The sequence below is a fragment of the Cynocephalus volans genome, chromosome 5 (genome assembly GCF_027409185.1).
Source record: "Cynocephalus volans isolate mCynVol1 chromosome 5, mCynVol1.pri, whole genome shotgun sequence".
Taxonomy (NCBI): domain Eukaryota; kingdom Metazoa; phylum Chordata; class Mammalia; order Dermoptera; family Cynocephalidae; genus Cynocephalus; species Cynocephalus volans.
Genome location: NC_084464.1, coordinates 60,113,759 through 60,134,698, shown reverse-complemented (window position 1 = coordinate 60,134,698; position 20,940 = coordinate 60,113,759). Strand labels below are relative to the sequence as shown.

The window sequence follows — 20,940 nt, the reverse complement described above, 5'->3', positions numbered from 1 at the left end:
GCTCTTGCTCCCTCATCATGTGATGCTCTGCACCACCTTGGAACTATACAGAGAGTCTCAACCGAGAAGAAGGCCCTCACCAGATGCACCACCTGGGTCTTGGACTTCCCAGCCTCCAGAACCAAAATAAATAAATGCCTTCTTGTTATAAACTTCAGTTTTAGGTATTCTATTATAAGTGACAGAAAATGGACTAAGACAACTGCCATCCCTCCATTATGAAATTTTTCTCTTTTCCATGACAATCTCTTGGCTTTCCTCCTATCTTCCAACTGCTCCTTCTCTTATTCCAGACCCTTCCCCTTCACTCACCTAAAATATTTGATGTATTCAAGGTTCAGCCCTAGACAATCTCAGCCAAACCCATGGCTTCTGTTGTAATTTACATGATGATGACTCCTAAATTTATTTCTATCCCAAACAACTTCACTGGGCTTGAAACTCAAATATCCAACTAGATCCCATAACTTGCATGTTTCTAAACATTTGGAAACTAAACAATTCTTCCTGCTACCAATTGCCTCAGACCTGGTACTGTTCCAGTGTTTCTGATCTCAGTGGGAAAAAAACCACTAGCTACCAGTTCCACAACATAAAAACCTAGGAATCATCCTTGGCATTTCTCTGTCATCATACCCTACAGCCACTAAATTACTAAGTCCTGACAACTTTTCCTTCTAAATAGCTCAGGTAACTGTGCTCTTCTCACTGTCATCACTACCAGCACTTAAATCCAAGCTACCATCACCTCTTGCTTAGACTATAGCCTCCCAATTAATTTCCAAACAGATTAATACTCTGCTTAAAACTCTTGTTTTTTATATTATAGTAAAGAATTTCCTTCAATCAGCAAATAAGGCCCTATGTAGTTCTAGCCCCTTCCTACTTCTTGTCTCTTTTTCTCTTTTCCTTGTCTTCCTCTCCTTAATTTAGATATTTCTCTGCACATTCCTTAATAGGGTCAGAAACAGGGTTGAGAGTTGAATAATTATATCCAAGATAGTTATGTGTAAGATAAAAGTAAGGAAATAAGATGATAAGTACAATGTGGTAGTAAAAACTGTCTTTTGAAATATGGGATTTATTGATGGAACAGAGGTGGAGGTGGAAAATTCGGAAAGCAATGAGATAAAGGAATAATTGCCTTCAAAGTGTTCTAAGCTGCTTACGAGGACAATTAGCATGACGACTAACAGTACAGGCTTTGAAATCTGACAAACACAGGATCTGATCTTTACTTGGACACTTGAAGCCTGCATAACTTTTGGTGAGCCATAACACCTCTAAACCAGAATTCCCACAATAAGATAATACCTCATCCTTCACAAGAATTAGGTTAGACACATCTAGTGTTTGGCAATAGATGCATATAAAAATTATCAGTACATAGATAAATGCTAAATAAATGGTAGGCAAATTATCATTAGGAAGAAAATAAAGCTATAATAATATTGCCATATATCAGTCCGGAGTAATCCATACTTAATTAATGTAAAAGACAATGAGCACCTCTGGGGTGGAAACTAGACCATGTTCTCCCAAGGGGTTTATGGACTCCTATTACTCTCTACTCTTCCCTCTGGCACCAAAGATGTTTCCAGGTAACCACTGGATCAGGATGATCTAAGCATATATTCACTCTCAAGGAGTCTTATTTTTTATTAGAATGTGCTCTACTTCAGACAGTTTGTTTCCTTTTCTCAGAAAAAAACACCTAAAATTTGAATTTTCCTTTATTTATGTAGTAATGATTTTGCGACTTTTTTTCTTATCGAAGGGGATAAGAATCCAGCATTTTCTATATGGCTAAGTCAACTTTATACAGACTAGACAAATCCAAACATTGTGTTTACGCCTGCTTTTATTGCAAATGGAGAATACAGCTTGTGATGTATATCTCCTCCTTTGCTGTCCTTGAAAGATATATATACACAAGCAATTGGAGCTCAAATTAAAAACAAATAATGACAAGGATAAAATAAAAGTATTAATTTAATTATTTAAGCATTTAAATTTTCCTTATAAAAAGGGTACATGATTTAGTGAAAAGAACAGATTGAAATCAAAACAACAGCATTCTGGCTTGGCCTCCAGCATTAATTATATATAATATAATCTTGAAGAACTCATTTATTTTCCCTGGTCCCCAAATTCTTCATATGTAACGAGAAATTAAAGTTTATTATCTTATCGAAGTTCTATGAGTATATGTATATGCATATAGAAAATACAAATGGAATCTCTATGTAAATGTGTATGTATATGTGTTTATATGTTGTATACACAACTATATATGAATCTTAGTTTTTTTTGAGAGAGATTATAAACAAGGGGGCCGAAATAGGTTATAGAAGATCTTGTCCTATGCTGACATCATCAGTTTATAACATTAAAGTGCTCATATCTTTATCCATCCAAAGTAAGTCGGTGGTGGGAACCTATTAGAAATGCAAATTCTCAGGCCTTACCTCATACTTCCTGAATCAAGAACTATGGGGGAGAGACGGGCCCAGTCATGTGTTGCCAACTGCCCTCCAGGTGATTCTGATAAACACTAAAATGTGAGAACCACTGCATTTGGACATTCCCAGGGGAGAACTACAGGCTAGAATCATAGGCAAAAGTGGAGAGCCAGTAATTAAAGGGGAAAAAGCAGCATATCCTGCAGGGAACTTGGGGCAGAGGTGGTAGAAAGAGAGGTTGGTGAGACATAGTAGTGGGGACAGGGGAGTGTTTAGGGCAGTATGGAGCAGTGTGTTGTGAGAATACAGAGCAGGAGTCCAAGCAGCAATAATAAAGCAGCAGCCACAAGTTCCTGTGTTAAATCATTTGTTCTCATACAGTCATTTCTGCTACTATGCTAACAACTGCTGGTTTTAGAACCTTTTTTCCTACCACGGATCCTAAGGGAGGAAATCATCCTCTGCTCTCAGCCACAGCTACCCCTGACCCCTAACAGATATTTACTGCAGAAACCAATAATGGGAAGAATTAAGGCTTCTCAGTCTGACCCTGGATGTCTTCTCCAGGCCCTTTTCAACAACCCAAGATTCTCTTAACTCTAGTTTTAACTCTTACCTCACTGGCAGCTAAGAGTGTGTGTGTTCATGGAGAGTAAGAAAATTCCTCTAGTTTCACTGGGCTAGTGGTGGGCTTGGTCAGAGAATGTTGCAGGGGTGAGAATAAGCCTATGAAAACGACAAGGCAAGAACTCAGCATGGACACTCTTCAGGAGGCTTATCGATGCCACATTGTCATCCAGGACGTTTCCCTGGGAGGGGAATCCCCGGCTTTGCAACTTCCTGGCCAGCGTGAGGGCCACCAGCCGGCTATAACCTTTCCTGCGATGCTCTGGCAGGGTATAGCCATGGCACATGGTGGCAAACTGGTCTGTGATAGACCAGGAGACTGGGTTTCCCTTATCATCACGCACACACACACTGGGGAAGCAGGCGATGAGGTTGGCAATGTACTGGAGACACTGTTCATTTCCACCCCGTGACCAAGTCCGGTTGAGTAGATCAGCATCAGCAACACTCAGGTAGGTTAGTCGTGGGGAAGACCCTGTTCTACAAGAAAACAACATCAAATAAAATATGAACTCTGAATCATATGACTGTCAATAACTGCTTCTGTTTTCATACAGATTCAATGTGAAAAACTGTCCCTGAGTCAGTGCCTAACATTTTCAATGAGTTAGAATCCACTATTCCCTACTTACAAGCATCTTTCAGGGTTTAATTTCTGATAAGATAAAATACTATTACAACAAATTTAAATCTTTCCTTCTAATATTATGTCCACTTGTTTTTGTCTTCAGTACAGATTAGGTGTTTCTGTTACATCAACTTCATAACATAACATAACATATTTAAGTTGTTAAATCAACTTAACATTGCCTCATACCTAGAGTACTGAGGTAGCAAAGTATAACCTAACTTAGTATGTAAACTAACCAACACCTAACTAAGGGGTATAACAAACAGCCAAGTTTCAGCCAAGCATTAAGCAGCTGAGCTTCAGCCAGTCGTAGGCAGGATGATCATACCATGCCCACATAAGGCGGATGCCTCACTTTGGCAATAAGATGATTTCTCTACTTTGCTTCTGTGTTAGGTCTAAAACAGGTCTTTGCCCACTCTGAGCTGGAGCTCTCTTAACCTGTTCTGGTTTTGAGTGCTGCCCAATTCATTAATCATTCTTTGCTCAAATAAACTCTGATAAATTTAATTTTTCTAAGGTTTATCTTTTAACACTTTCTGTAAACAAATTCTCAGAATTGCTCTTATTAAGTCTGAATCTACTGAAACTCTCTGTGAGGCTTTAGACAAGTCCTGACTCTTTGAGCCTAAATCTTTTGTTCAGTAAAATAAATGTTTGAATATAAAACTTAGGTCATTATGTACCCATGGCCAGCAAAAAAATACAAATTGCCTAACATGTCAGGCCCTAGAAATGTTACTTTTTCCAGACCTTTCCCTAGGTCTGCTCTTCTCTAGGTTAAATTTTCCCAACCTCCAGCTTTAACACTAGCAATATTTTTATAGGTCACTAGCCTTCACTATAATTATTCTAATGTTATATAATTTCTATTAATTTACTGTGTAAAGGGCCTGATATTAATATTAAAAATTAAGATTAAAAAAAAGGAATTGGTGAAATTTCTAAGAACTGAGATGAATCACTTAGTTGAAAACCTATGAGACTGTGCCTCAGATTTGCTTTCATTCTTGAAGTTATCAATATCATAAGGCCATCTCCAGTAACTGGTAAAAGACTGGTAATGTTGTTCTTGTTATGATTTTTATACAGCACAAACTTGTGTTTTCTTTTTATTAGGAGCATGAGTATTAGCTCACATTCCAGGCATACTGTCAGCTATGGCTCTGGGCCAGGCATCTATCCACTAAGCAGGGGTAAAAAAAATCTACAAGAATAACTGGCTTAATAGGATTTTCAAGTTCAGTTTTAAAAATGAAATTTAAAGCAAGAGCAAAGAAGCCTCATGCAGAAATGCTGCAAATAAAACATGGCCCAGGCAAGAGTTTTAGGAATAGTTACGTTTGAAACTCTAAACTTGCTTCTGAAGGGCAGGATATTTACAATAGAGTTCACAAATTTGGATAATGACTTAGATGTTAAAGATAAGTTGTCTAACTTCCTATGCAGAAGAGATCAAATTAAAACCTGATTTAGGCCTGACTGGGGACAGAGGAAAATTTTAAATAACACCTTCAGGATACAACAGTAAATAGACTGTGGGAAACTCTAAAAGACAAATAGCCTGATTTATTTTTTTAAAAAGTAACATAAGAAATAAAAAAGATAAAGAGAAACATATATGTGAAAAGAAACTTCAGATATATTAACCAATATTACAAAAATATTATAACAATTGGGAAACGAAGAAACTAAGTAGTTATTTTACTTTAAGGAAATATTGTTAACAAAATTTTAAGGGGTTGTGCAGAAATGAATTAACATAGCAGGCTTGAGGCCATTATTCTTAGACAGGCCTAATTGTAACATTTGCCCTTGGCTGGTGTCTGGTAATATGTATATGGAGGGGTCCTGGCATTCCCAAGACTGATATTAGAGGCTGTGACTAAACTGTACAAACATGGTTTATGCTGAACACCTGTTTTCCTTCTGGGGGTCTAGGAAATTGGTCTATGCTAGGCATAGGGTGCCTCCAGTAAAAATCCTGGCCACCGAGTCTTTAAAGAGCTTCCATGGTAGACAACATTTCACATATATTGTCACAACTTATTACTGAGGAATTAAACACTTGTGTGACTCCACTGGGAGAGCACTCTTGGAATCCTGTGCTTGGTTTCCTGTGGACTTTATCAATCCCCTTTTCCTTCTTTTGATTTTGCTTTGTATCTTATAATTGTAATCAGTCATATTCATGAGTATAACTATATGACGGTACTTCAAAAAGTTCATGGAAAGATTTGTATTATCTTTTAATTCTATTTTTCCACAAACTTTTTGAAGTACCCTCATATTTGCTGAGTCCTATGAGTCAACATAGAAAATCATAGGGCCTGCGGGTGGTCTCAGGGACCCCTTACACAGGAATGATATTTCTATAGTGCTTTTTTAAAAAAATCCTTATCTTTTAGAGTTATGTTTAAAAATATTCAAGGGGGCCAGCCCGTGACTCACTCAAGAGAGTGTGGTGCTGATAACACCAAGGCCATGAGTTCGGATCCCATATAGGGATGGCCGGTTGGCTCACTGGGTGAGTGTGATGCTGACAACACCAAGTCAAGGGTTAAGATCCCCTTACCGGTCACCTTTTATAAAAAACAAACAAACAAACAAACAAATAAATAAATAAAAATAAAAATAAAAGTATTTAAGAATTATGTCTGGGACACTACCTGCAAAATAATCCAGAAGGTGAAAAGAATATATAGAGACAAAAATATATTAAAAAACTAAACCTAAAAAAAAAAAAAAGTACATAGGGGCATAGATTAAATAAGATTAGCTAGGTATTTTAGCTATGTATTGGTGTGAGGTTCTTTACACTATTCTTTCAACTTTTGTGTATGTTTAAAATTTTATTAAAGAAAAAAACAATAAAAGAAAAATCCAGTTGCTTTCCTGTGATATAAAGTGCCCATTATTTTTTACGTTTAATCTTGTTTTGCTCAACAATTCCTTCAACATTCACTGTAGAAACAAAACTAACATTCATTGAAGTGAGTACTTTTCAAGTATCTTGTTTTCAAAAAAGACCTGTAAAAAAGATATAACTTAATTTTTGAAAAGAAGAAATTGAGGCAAAGTAAAGTTAAACTGAAAGGAAGGCAATTAGTAAATGACAGAGCAGGAACTCCTAAGTAAGAGAAAGGAAGAACAAATGCAGATACAATCTAACAAATGTTCTTAAAGATTGCATGCCGGAATTGGATATTTTAGGATTATTTCCTGGCTCTACAATTTACTCCTGTGTGCTACTTGAACTCTGTTTAAAAAGGGAATAATAATAGTTCTACTTTATAGGTTTGTGTAAAGAATTAAACGGGTCATATATTTAAAACATTCAGTGCCTGGCACATAAGAGTTCAACATAAATCATAAGTTATTTACCCTTACCCCTGAAGCAACAAAGACCAAAAAATAATAACCTTGGACTCCGACAATAGAGATTATTTAGAATTATCTTGGGGAGGAAGACACTAAGAAATCAATTTTCAGTGTATACTATGAAAATATAGGTTTCCCAAGTTCATTTACAACTATGGACAAAGATACTGATTTGATTTTCAAGGAAATTATGAGCAGTTAAGCACAAGGGAGAAAAGAAGAGTAAATAAAAAAACGTGCATGCACATACAAATTTAGGCTCAATAGCTCAAATCCAAAGTGCCTAAATATTCCTTAATGAGACTCTTATTACTGCGACTTGTACTTCTATAGCAGTAAGTCCTGCCCCAAATGCAGAAACTTGGTTTACTTACAGGGAACCAGTGTTTGGCAGAGTTGAAACAGGAGAAAAATGAACAGCCTGGAAGGAAGTAAGCTTTACTTGCAACTGCTTTGAGTTGGCAACAGTTTTGGTAACATTGTATAACTCACTCTGCAGCCCTATATATAAAAAGACATAATTAAAAATGTGGGCACTTAATTTGAAAAAGCAAAAAGAAAATCTGTTGCACTATTTTTGTACTGAGTACCATGAATATCACGTTTGCCATCTTGTATTATAGTAACTACCATATATTTATATTTAAATTATTATAGTTATTTTCTGATATTCAAATTTTCGCGGGACTTTGAAATCCCCATTATGTTGCCGATTGTGACCACCTGTCATTATCTTTCATGGAAATTTCTGATGGGAATATTCCATGAGAATTTGGAATCTCTTGTGGGAATTTTGATTTTGCTTTTTACTCCTGAGACTGACCGTAAGTTTCTTGAAGTAAGGGACAATGTTATATATCTCTAAAATTCTGTGATCTACCATACAGCTAGAAGTGTAAAACAGCTTAGATTGTTTGGTGTGGCAAGCTAACTTTAAAGACTCTCTTCCACCCTGTTGCCAAAATGCCCATTTACAGAATGCAAGGTGCAAATTCAGTGTTGGTGAGATTTATCCTAAATTTAATGCACCCAGATCCACTTACTTATCATAGCTATACTACATGATCCACAGATCTTTATTCAGTACTTTTATATAAAGCACTGTGCTAGGCACTGGTTCACAGTGGTACACAAAAATGGTATGGTCTCTATTCTTATACAGCTTCCAGTATTACTCCCTTCTCTACCTCTCCAAATCCTCATGTACTCTACCCTTTCTGTCTGTGTCCTGATTAACTGAATTCTCTGGAAACTGACTTTCTCTCCCTCTTTCTTCCATAACTAATGGCTTGTTTCCTCCCTTCTGGTGAGTTACTTCTCAGCATGGCCCTTTGATATAGTTTGGATATGTTTGTCCCCACAAGGCTCATGTTGAAATCTGATCCTCAGTGTGGTAGTGTTGGGAGGTGTCAGGGTCATGGGAGCGGATACCTCATGAACAGATTAATGCCTTCCCTGGGTGAGGTGGGGATGGGAGTGAAGTGGGGAGTGAGTGAGCTCTCCCAGGAATGGATTAGTTATTAAAAGGAGCCTGGCACCTCTCCTCTCTCTTTTGTTTCTTCTCAACCATGTGATCTTTGTACACAGCGCCTGCCTTGCCACCTTCTGCCATGAGTAGGAGAAGCCTCAGGCCTGCACCAGATGCAGCTGTCCCAGAATTGTGAGCCAAATAAATCTCTTCTTGATAAATTACCCAGTCTCAGGTATTTTGTTATAGCAACACAAAAACAAACTAATACATCCTGTGACTTCTTGGAAAATACGTGAATGGGAAGGCATATTAAACGCAGTGTGATATCTGAGTCTAGGCTCCTTCCTCAGAGAGTTAAGCTTCAGGAAAGATAAGCAGGTCTTCAAGTTAATGCTATGAAAATTATAGGTGCTGTCACTAGCATTCCATTTTAACAGTGAATTACATTTAAGTAATTCAAAAGACTACTCATGAGAAAAAAGTAGGCAGTGCCAACCAAAGCGCAGAGGGTAGTTCAAGCAGAATTTCTTTCTCCCAAATTAAACTGAACCAATTATTTCTAAAAGTCAGATTAACATGTTTAAAAAAATTTTAAAGTTGTAAAATGTAACAGATAAAGACAACTACATGAAACAAATGCATAGCTTAATTATTATGCATTTTAAATTAGGGACATTTACCACTCCAGCTATATTTGGTGCTACTAATTCACATTTGTCCCCACCATACCTTCAGGAAAAATGATTAGGTCAATTTAGATGACTGTGACTCACGATGACTATGACTCAAGACTGTCAGCTCAGTCATCTGAAAAAATATTGGCAATTATAGGCATGTTCTCCTCTTAATGATGGATTGAGGTGATTTAAGGATAGTAGGCCTATAGCACCAAGATCCATCCAATTATTGCCATAATTTTTCACACCAAGGAAGAAAGAGATTTACTCATTTCCACATTAAAGTAATACTGGTAAGAGTTTAGAGCTTCCTCCATAAGGACTTTTTGAGCATTTACAAATGAATTTTATACAACATCCCAAGTCTTTAGGCTATGACTATGCATTAGTCATTGTTTGTAAATTTTCAGGATGAAAGCTTTTCCTTGTTTGAGGGCTTCAGCTCTGAAAAAAAATTACTAGACTTTCTATTTCCAATATGGAAATCTCAACCTTCCTATCAAATGATCAAGAAATTCATTTCACTGGAAGTCATGAACAGCAACTTCATTGCTTGTATCAACCCCCAATCATTAGGAAAAGTCTGAAGAGTAAATGGTACACTGAAGTTGGAACTGTTCATCCAGACTATGGGAAACTCATGATCTTCCTCTGTCTTGGCATAAAGTTTTGCCACTAGCACTGATGGCCATGTGATTATCTCCTCAGAGCTCACATAGCCTCTTTCCTCAGGACATTCTATGCAGATCAATTGATTATTTCTTTCCAGAATCATCTGTTTCAGAAGGAAGAAAAGGCTTACCCTATTGGCTCAGACTTATATTTATTTTAAATAGTTGTGATAGGAAAGGATTGAAAGTAGTAAGACAAAACCCGCTGTGATACTCACTGATATCCATATTACAGTGACAATAGAAAAAAAAGTCACTAAAAGCAGCTCCATTTAAATAGCCTGCTCTACTCTGAAGGCCAAGCCTCATTAGGAGTAACAAGTGTTCTTATAACACTATAATACACAAAAATTCATACATAAAATGTATGTGTGTGTGTTTGTGCATATATATATGCATGTGTATATATCTGTATATATCTCTCATATAAATGAAAAATCTATCTGTATCTGATACATATGATAAAGAGGAGGAAACAAATGACTGCATAATGTTTGTCTTGCACTTGACCTCACCTTGTATTTGAAAAACTTGGTCCCAGTTAATAATATCACGTTCTTCCAATAGCTGCTGGTAAGCCCTGACATCTTTATAGAACACAGCATAAGCATTAGTATAATGGTCGAAGTTATCTGTCTCAGCCTAGGACAGAAAACATAATTATAAAAACATAAACATATTCTCTGGATAACCCAAATCTTAAATAGATTAGATACCATTATCTGGGCATGTCTAACTAATTTTTCATTACCAAAATTAGCCACCTATAAAGCAATGGCTAAGTGGGAACGAGGCTAATACGCTGAAGTAAGGGGAAGAAGAGATACTTTATAACTTTTGCTTTGATTCTTTCTTAAAGGATTAGGGAAGTTTTAAGGCATTTATTTTACACTATTCTAGATATTTATTTATAAAAATAAAAAGCATAAATCTCAATGTCATCCACCTCCAAAAATCAAATTCAGAATCTTTCTAATGTGGTCAGGGAAGCACATCTTTGATCACTTGGGTTTCTACTTGCTATCAGAGGCAGAATGGTGGAAATTTTGTCTTCTTCAATCTTACTCCCTGTTTACCGACATGACCAAAGTTATCAGTCATAAAAAATAATCCACCTCAGTGGAAAAGCTAGTATGTACAGGCATAACCTGATCACTGCAATAAAGCCAACATTGCAATTAAGAGAGTCACATTTTTTGGTTTCCCAGTATACATAAAAGCTATGTTTACACTATTCTGTAGTCTCTGAAATGTGCAATAGCATTATATCTAAAAAACATAAAAGTTACATTATTGCTAAAAAATGCTAACAATCATCTGAGCCTTTGGCGAGTCATAATCTTTTTACTTATGGCGGGTCATGCCTCAGTGTTGATGACTGCTTATTAATCAGGGTCGTGGTTGCTGAAGAATGGAGCGGCTATGGCAATTTCTTAAAATAAGACAACAATGACGTTTGCTGCATCAATAGACTCTTTCATGAAAAATTTCTCTGTAGCAGGCAATGTTGTTTGACAGCATTTTACCCATAGTAGGACTTCTTTCAAACTTGGAGTCAGTCCTCTCAATCCCTGCTGCTGCTTTATCAACTAAGTTTATGTAATATTCTAAACCCTTTGTTGTCATTTCAACAATGTTCACAGCATCTTCACCTGGAATAAATGCCATCTTAAGAAACCACTTTCTTTGCTCAGCTGTAAGAAGCAACTGCTTATCTGTTAAAGTTTTATCATAAGATTGCAGCAATTCAGTCACATCTTCAGGTATTACTTCTAGTTCTAGATCTTTTGCTACTTCCACCAAATCTGCAATTACTTCCACCACTGAAGTCTTGAACCTCTCAAAGTCATCATGAGGGTTGGAATCAACTTCCAAATTACTATTAATGTTGCTATTTTTACCTCCTCCCACGAATCATCATGTATGTTCATAATGGTATCTAGAACGATGAAACCTTTCCAGAAGGTTTCCAATTTACTTTGCTCAGATCTATGAGAAGAATCCCTATCTATGGCAACTGTAGCCTCACAAAATTTATTTTTAAAATATTAAGCCTTGAAAGTTGAAATGATATCTTGATACATGGGCTGCAGAATGGATGTTGTGTTAGCAGGCATGAAAACATGAATCTCTTTGTACGTCTCCATTAGAGCTCTATGGTGACCAGGTGTATTGTTAATGAGTAGTATTATTTTGAAAGGAATCTTTTTTTCTGAGTAGTAGGTCCCAACAGTGGGCTTAAAATAGTCAGTAAACCATGGTATAAAGAGATGTGCTGTCATTAGGCTCTGCTGTTCCATTTATAGAGCACTAGTAGAGTAGATTTAGCATAATTCTGAAGGGCCCTAGGATTTCTGGATTGGCAAATGAGCATAGGCTTCAACTTAAAATCACCAGCTATGTTAGCCTATTACAAGACAAGTCAGCTTGTTTTTAAAGCTTTGAAGCCAAACATTGACTTCTCTCCAGCTACGAAAGTTCTAGATGGCTCTTCTTCCAATAGAAGGCTGTTTCGTCTACACTGAAAATCTGTTGTTTAGTGTAGCTACCTTTATCAATGACCTTAGCTCTATTTTGTGGATAACTTGCCGCAGCTTCTAAATCAGCATGTGCAACATCAACTTGCATTTTTATGTCATGAAGACAGCTTCTTTCCTTAAACCTCATGAACTAACCTCTGCTAGTTTCAATCTTATTTTCTGCAGTTTCTTTACCTCTTTCAGCTTTCATAGAATTGAAGAGAGTTACGGCCTTGCTCTGGATTAGGCTTTGGCTTAAGAAAACATTGTGGCTGGTTTGATCTACCCAGACCATGCTAATATTTTCAATATCAGCAATAAGGCGGTTTTTCTTTTTCTTTGGTTTTGCTTTTTCATGTGTTCACGGAATAGCACTTTTAATTTCCTTCAAAAACTTTTTCTTTGTGCAACTTGGCTAACCGTTTGGCACAAGAGGCCTAGCTTTCGGCCTACCTTGGCTTTTGACATGTCCTCCTCATTAAGCTTAATCATTTCTAGCTTTCAACTTAAAGTGAGAGACATGCAACTCTTCCTTTCACTTGAACACTTAAAGGCCGTTATAAGGTTATTAAGTGGCCTAATTTTAATATTGTTGTCTTTTAGGGATTAGCGAGGCCTGAGGAAAGGGAGAGAGATGGGGGAATATGGCTGGTAGATGTAACGGTCAGAACACACACAACATTTATTGATTAGGTTTGCCATCTTACATGGGTGCAGTTTGTAGTACCCCAAAACAATTACAATGGCAACATCAAAGATCACAGGTCACTATAACAGATATAATAATAATAATTTCCAAGAATTACCAAAATGTGACACAGTGACATGAAGTGAACACATGCTGCTGGTAACAGGATGCCAATAGACTTGCTTACCATAGGGTTGCCACAAATCTTCAATTTGTAAAAAACGCAATATTTTCAAAGTGAAATAAAGTGAAGTGTAATAAAGTAAGTATGCCTCTGCAAACCAGCCATGGATGCTTCATGCGCCTAGAGATTATTAAACACTAAAGAAACACTTTATTGAACACATTTGTACTAGAGGTTTTCCATATGCCTTATACTCCAAAGCCAGTCAAATTAGACTAATGGTAAAATATGTAGTGTGTTATGCTAAAGTATATGGCTACTATGGTTATACTATCCCTATTAACTAATCTTTCTTTCCAGTTGATGCAATTGTTTTTTGTTTTTTTTTTTCTTTTTGTCTTTCAAAACTGTACCCCTCTCTGTCGCCGGGTGATGACAGCTTTGAAGTCTGGCCATGAATCCAATATCACTTCCTTTTGAAAGGGATTCCCACGATTTATGTTCATCACTGCTCCATAAACCTGAGGCAGAGAATCCAGAGAAACAAGCCAATCACATTACTAGTTATTTCAGTTACATATTACCCTCCTCATTTCTTGTTCTGTACAATCATGGCCATAAGGGGAAATTACAAATATATATACATACACATAAACAATATATGCACATACAAACATCTCCACTCTCGTTTTCTCAGTGTGCATGAAAACTGGTAAAAAGTCTATGAAAGCTAAAGTACAACAGTGAGAGGTACCAAACTGATAGGCTTACTAGAAAGGAACTTGGCACATAGGTCAGCAATAAATGCTTGCTGAATGAATCAGAATCTGACATATGGACTTAGGCTCATATGTATTTCAAAAGTTCCACAGATAATTTTGATGCTTAGCTGCTTTTGAAGTTCAGTGTGCTATCTGAAAATAACTTGTGAAATGCAACTACTCCTTCAACCCTAAATGAATCACAATTAAACATTATTTGAAGGTGAAACAAATGCAAATTAAAAAAAACAAAAATCTGCATTTCAGATTTGATAGAGCAAGGCTTCATAAACATTCCTTGTGGGTCATAACATGTCATATTTACCATTATATCCATGGGACCTGACATAGATGGGGAGCAGGAAGAAGTAGTGTTTGGAAAGGAGCATTGGTAGTGGACAGGAGTGGCACCTGAACTAATATTCTTCCTGGACTGAAGTGGATTTACATAGGTATTTGCTTTATGAAAATACATTGAACTGCATAATTATATTGTGTACAATTTCTAGTATGTTAGACTTAATTAAAAAAAATTTTTTTTTCAATTATAAGGGCGTTGGAACCTACATTCTACCTCCTTTATCACTATCTTAGTCCAAATCTCTCATCTTTCCTCAATGGCTAGAACATTGTACAACTTTCTTTTGTCTTACCCAATCTGGGACCTCACTCGAATATTTTCATAGAATGTGTTTTTCCAAACTGAGTTTGTCTTATGTTAATGTGTAACATGGATCACCCTTGCAAATCCAAGAACTAAAGTAGACTGAAAGAGTCACGCTTGTCCTGTTAATCATTAAATTCTGTGGCTGCTCATCTTACATATACAGATGATGTTACAGATGATGTTCATTAAAACGGTTTCACATAAGGAAACTGTACATTCTTATTCAAGAATGTAGCCTAAATATGATTGGAATGTTCAGAATATTAAAAGGGAAAAACCTTTTCAATATTCAGATTTTAAGAGAAAAAAACAAATTATATAAGATCTGGAACTAAAATATTTGGTATTGCATAAAAAACAAACAAGCAAACTCTTCCAATAGCTATTTATTCAAATAAATTTGAGGGGGCTGGCCAGTTGGCTCAGTTGGTTAGAGTACAGTTTTATAACACCAAGGTCAAGGGTTCAGATACACGTACTGGCCGGCCAACAAAAAAAATCCCAAAACAACAACAAAATAAAAATCAAATAAATCTGAGTGTTGAGTGGAGAGGGGGAGAGGCTAGAAGGAGGTAAAGATGCTGGAGGAATAAACTGAGCTTATGAAGAAAATTGGGAAAGATATTTAATCACTTAAACACTAAGCTGAGGTTATAAAAAACATAGCCATAAACTCCAAAGAATGAAGAAAGGGAGAACAAACAAAACTATATTTCCTTTAACTTTTTGTTCTTTGATATCTTTTATGACCCTGTGAAGGTCACTGAAATCTTTTTAGTTATCCCTGGCAAAGGAGTTAGACATTATCAAAGCAAAGTAGCTGTCTTATTCCATTGATTCACCTCAGTGTCAGTGTTTGAAATGAAAAAATTGGGGTCATATTGTCCATTTGGCACTTTTTAAAGCTATGCAATCTCAAATTATTATTCAGATTTCATACAATTTAAGCATAAGCAATACAACATACAATTTAAGCACAAGCAATAAGGCAAGATGACCAGATTTAATCAACACAGTTCACTAGAGGACTCCCTTTAGATTACTTTTGCTCAGATTTTAGTGTACATAACGATTATCCAGGGTGTTTATTAAAAATGTAGGACCCTGGTCGCTATCTTCAAATATTCCAATCCATTAGGTCTCTCCTGGGTGATCTGCATGCTATTCACATTTGAAAACCACTGTCATGGGGCTGTCTCTTTCTCTCAAAGGCTCAAGAAAGTCAGCCTTCAAAGGCAATTTCACTGCATTCTGTACTTTTCCTCCACGTACTTATAACAGTTCTAATATTACATTTATTGCAATCTCTGATTAACAACATCTTCCACGGTAGTGCTAAATTATCAGTAGGCCCTCCTAGATTTTAGAACACATAGAGGGTTGATGACCTCAGAGCCACTGAAAAACCTTCAAAAGTAAAGATCTTGAAATAAACAGAAAAAATTTTATAACAACCCCTAAACTTCAGTTCTATTGTTTACCTAGGTGATGTTCTTAACTGCAATACCACACAATTGATACCCTTCTGCCATTTAAAAAATCTTAGAAATCGAAAATATTTTGAAATAATATAGTTCTGCATTACCTAAATTTCCCTGGGAGGCATCTAGAGTGACTGTGAAAAACATAATTCCCCGGGCCTTATCCACAATCCATTGAATCAGTCTCTAGCAGGAGGGAGCTGGGAAACTGTATGTTTAAAAAGTGCTTCTAGAAAGTCTTATTGGAAAAAAATGGGGAACAGCCACAAGTCTGACATTATTTCACAGATAAAGACAATAATAAAATAAATAAAATTCTTAAGTTTACAGTACCTTGAGTGATTGAGGAAAGTGATTCTTCAATATTTTTTCCAGTATCAGTAATTTGGTACAACAGTTTAGCACCAACATCTTCTCCAGAGATCTTCCAATTCTAGACCTAATTAGAAACTTGAGGGTATGCATTTAAGTTTTGCCTATTAACATCTGAACCTACTTGGGTACATCCTTGTAGTCCCATTTTCATTGGGTGTAACTCTGACTGCTATTGCTCCCTCTGAAGAGGGAAGGAGGAAGATGGGGAGACACCAGGATGGGTAAAACACAGAATACATGGAAATGGAGAATGTTAATGATCTAATCCTGAACAAATGTGAGTATCCATATTGTATTGTCTTTCTATTATGCACATTCACTGTACTCTAAGCTCTTCCTTTAGGGCACTTATAACATTTGTAATTTTACATTTATTTGTGTTTTCTTTGATTTAAGACTGTCTCAAGTAGCCAGTGAGCTGCATAAAGGCAGAGCCCATGTTTGCTTTGTGCCCAGTTGTATCCACAGCACCTGCCACAGAGCCTGGTACATAGTAGTGAAATTCTAACTAGTTGGTGAATGGCTAATATGAAGCTCAGAGTAAGAATCTTGGGGTTAAGTAGGGAAACTTCTTTTTCACAATGTGGGGCAAAGACTAGAAAAAGACTTGAGTGGAACAAATGGTTATGAGGAACAACTGAAGGAGAAACACTTTGATTGAAAATGAAGAGTCAGATGTAGGCAAAAGCTGAGGCTTATTCTAGCCAGATAAAATTATGGAAAAAAGAAGGGCCTAAATATAATGTTTGTAACCTTGTCCATTCTTATGTAATTACATTTTCTATATTTGGGGGTTCCACCTCCCTTGCTTTGTTCCCCTAAAAAACTTTTCCCCTAATATCCAATCAGGGCTTGACTGAATTAAAGAAAAACATTTTTTTCTCCTAAAGTCAATATAGTGGAGCTCGTCCACTTACACTCTTAGCAGCCAGGCACTAGGATGGCAAAGATAACTCAGTTAGATGCGAGAACCTGGTGCCTCTGGGATTGTGTGGAGAACTGGGATCATCCCTTTATGACACATTTTCCAGACTGAAAAAGTCTCTTGATATCCCTATGTGGAATACCTGTGTGACTACAAGATACACATAGTGTTTGATTATGATCTACCCAAAATTCACTGTAAAATTCTGTCATGAGTTTTATGCGAATCTGAACTTCTAGAAAGCATGTGATTAAGCCTGTAGGCTCTATAGAGTTCACTGAGTGATATACTTGAGGTGTTTTTGTTCTCTACAGGAGTCAGAAGAGATATCAGGGGTCAAGGAAGCACCAAAAAATGAGGAGGCTTTTGGACTCTATGACTCAGTCTGAGCCAAAATTAGAAACTTTGAAAAAATCAAGTTTCTGGACTTCAGGATGAGCAAAGAAATGAGAAGTGTGGCTTGCATCTGCTTGTCTTTTCACTCACTCATGTCATCTCTAAATAAAATTTTAACTTTTTAGTAGATACATGTGTTAAATGCATTTACGTATTCTAATTCAATATATCTTGATAGAAAATGAAATGAAATTATTTCAAAGGGTAGTTTATCACAAATCTCCTAATTAGTTTTGATATCTAGAGCTTTTCTTATGCCCTGATACTAAGCAAAGTAACTAATAGTAAGAGTAAAATTACAAGTATTTGTTGATTTGCTTATTTATTACCCAGTTTGTTCCCCAAAGGATCTAAATATACCAAGAAAATTAAGTTTAAAGTAAAATTCAGGCAAGGGAAAAATAGAGATACCAAAGTAATATAGTCAAGAGTGAGGTTAGCATGAAAAGCATGTGGAATATATCCTACATATACAGTTGATCCTCTTTATTTGTGGATCCCATATTTGCAAATTCACCTATTTAACTTAAAACTTTATTTGTAACCCCCAAAGCAATACTTGCAGCACTTTTGCAGTCATTTGCAGACATGCACAGAGCAGCAAAAAAATCGAGTCTCCCAACACACGTTAAAGGTTGAACAGATCATGCTCTGCCTTGTTTCATTTCTCATCCTATAAACAAATGTCCTTTTCTTGGTCTATTTAGTGCCACGTTTTTCTCATTTTGTGCTCTGTTTGTTGCTTTTGGTGTTTAAAATGGGCCCCAAGCATAGTAGTTAAATGCTGTTCTGGTGTTTCTAAAGTGCAAAAAAACTGAGAAGTGCCTTATGGAGAAAATACATACGATGTGTTAGATAAGTTTCATTCAGTGGGGCTGGCGGGTTAGCTCAGTTGGTTAGAGCATGCTGATGACACCAATGTCAAGGGTTCAATCCCTGCTGTACCAGCCAGTCCCTAAAAAAGAAAAAAAGTTTTGCTCAGGCATGTGTTATAATGCTCTTCACTATGAGTTCAATGACAATGAGTCAATAATATATGTTAATAATGTCTTTTAACAAAGACACACATAAAGCAAGGTAATGTGATAATCTGCTGACAAAAATATTGTGACCAGAGGCTTACAGGAACCTAACTCTGTATTTCCACTAGCAGCAATGTTTCAGTATTGACTAAGTCAATGTTTTATGTGACTTTATTGAACTTTACCACAAACAATGAGAATCAACTGTACTTGCACGAGATAAGAGCTGCTTTGACTCTAAGCTTTCTAGTAGATAACACAAAGAGAAACAAACATGATCAGCTACATGATTCAATTTGCCCATAAAATTATCCTTATGCTTTTCCCCCTAGTATTTCCTTATTTTTTTTACTTATGCCATCTCTAAAGAACAATTCTCTAACTTCTTAATAGTTAAAACTTTCCTTGATCTGGCTTCAATCTACCTTTCTACACTAAGCTCTATGCAACTTACAAATTACTGATGGTGACAATTTAAAAACCAAGAGACATTTCCCCATGGGGTCACACGGAGAGAACACTATAATTAATGCACAACATTTGACAATACCCTTTCAGTAAACAGTGATGAATTTCATAGGTATCTTTCATTAAATGCCATAAAACAGAATGCAGAAACTTTCATAGATGCAGAAAATATTTTTTACACATTTTTGAATTATATTAGAAAGACATAATGACAACTATTAACTCTGATACGAGATCAGAATGTCATATCCTTATCACTCAATTACAGACTCCCAATAATCAGTATGTGTTCGAGAATTGAATGACAGAGGTTTGTAACTCTTTTAAGCAAACTGCTATACAACAGACTCAATAACTTCTGAAAGTCTTTGTCAAGAAAAATAATTATACTCATAAGTTTAAGGAACTGAAGTTTCTTTGGGGTATTTGAGTATTCAATAGCACACAGCAAGCACCTAAAATATTTTTTATTATTTAATATTAATCATACAATGAAAGCATGACACTCTCTTGGGAGACTTTTAAATCTTATAAACAAATAAAACATAAAATCTCTGTTTTTATGGTGTAATACACCATTTACAATACAATGGTGGGCAAGTGTTAAGGAGGAAAGAAAAGTTTTTTTTAAGCAACTGCAATCCAGTGCTAGTAATTATTTTCCATATTTCAGGTTTTTTGTTTGGAGATTATGCTTATCTGTTGCTCTAGCTGTGCCCATAACACAATGCAAGGAATTTTATACTTTATAATGCTTATTCTCCTAAGAAATTTAAGAGTCAAAGATGAACACAAAAACATACCAAAAACCAAAAGAATCTTTTCCTCTAAACCTAATTATAATTTATTCTTTCTATATAAGGTTGAATTTCATCTCTCCCGTATCTCCCACTCCATCCAGCAATTATAAAATAATGATATGGATATCTATTATTTCAAAGAATAAATGCTTACCTGCTGTTGAGAGTTTAGTCTGAAATTGAAGTTTTTCAGTTGTGCATCAATGCAGTGGCTCCTTCTAAATGAAGTTTATTCAAGGCTACTTCCCTAATTGGTCCTTAGTGGAAAGAGGAAGAGAAAAAAAAGTCACCATACCTGTAGAAGGGGAGGGGTTTATGACGTCAATAAGGTGAAAATCATCTCACGTACAGCACAGGCATTTTCATTCCATCTCTTTCTTTCTGTCACACTTAGTCTTATGGTATAAAAGCCGATGAATTCTAATCTTGATTTAGAGACAGACATTTTCTAGACATAAAACCATAACATCAGGATCTCATGGAAGAGAACGAACAGAAGTGAGACCCAGGCAAATGAGAGTACAATAAAAAAATAACATAAAGGTACTGACTATCTATTCTGAAGAGAATGATTTTGCTGCCCTAAACTTCCAAAGCTGAAAGAGGGTAATCTCTAAAGAGGATACTTGTGAATTGAGAGTAATTTTGAGAATTTTAATTCCTTTACCCTATTCTTTTAAACAAAAAGTCATTCAGAGTCAGAGTTTATTCACTTCCCTCAAATGGCTGCAATTTCACCCACTGTATAAGTATTTTCTTGGGCATCACAACACACAACACAACACCTGAGTCTT

General features: G+C 36.1%; 1 protein-coding gene across 1 annotated transcript; it reads right to left on the bottom strand.

The window, feature by feature from the left end:
- Positions 1-3,142: 3,142 nt before the first annotated feature.
- Positions 3,143-16,571, bottom strand: GLYATL3 (glycine-N-acyltransferase like 3). The gene is made up of 5 exons (XM_063098473.1): positions 16,494-16,571; positions 13,665-13,772; positions 10,436-10,562; positions 7,476-7,602; positions 3,143-3,569 (listed from the first exon to the last, which is right to left on the bottom strand). Exons 1-5 carry the CDS (start codon positions 16,569-16,571, stop codon positions 3,143-3,145), a joined length of 867 nt encoding a protein of 288 aa, XP_062954543.1.
- Positions 16,572-20,940: the final 4,369 nt, after the last annotated feature.

What these genes read in the sequence shown, in the direction of transcription:
- GLYATL3 (XM_063098473.1), bottom strand. Translation starts at nt 16,571, where the DNA reads ATGTTGGTGCTAAACTGTTGTACCAAATTACTGATACTGGAAAAAATA. An exon ending in ACTTTCCTCAATCACTCAAG is followed by an intron (nt 13,773 to 16,493) that starts GTACTGTAAACT and finishes TCTCTGCCTCAG; the next exon opens with GTTTATGGAGCAGTGATGAA. An exon ending in CTGCCAAACACTGGTTCCCT is followed by an intron (nt 3,570 to 7,475) that starts GTAAGTAAACCA and finishes GTTTTCTTGTAG; the next exon opens with AACAGGGTCTTCCCCACGAC.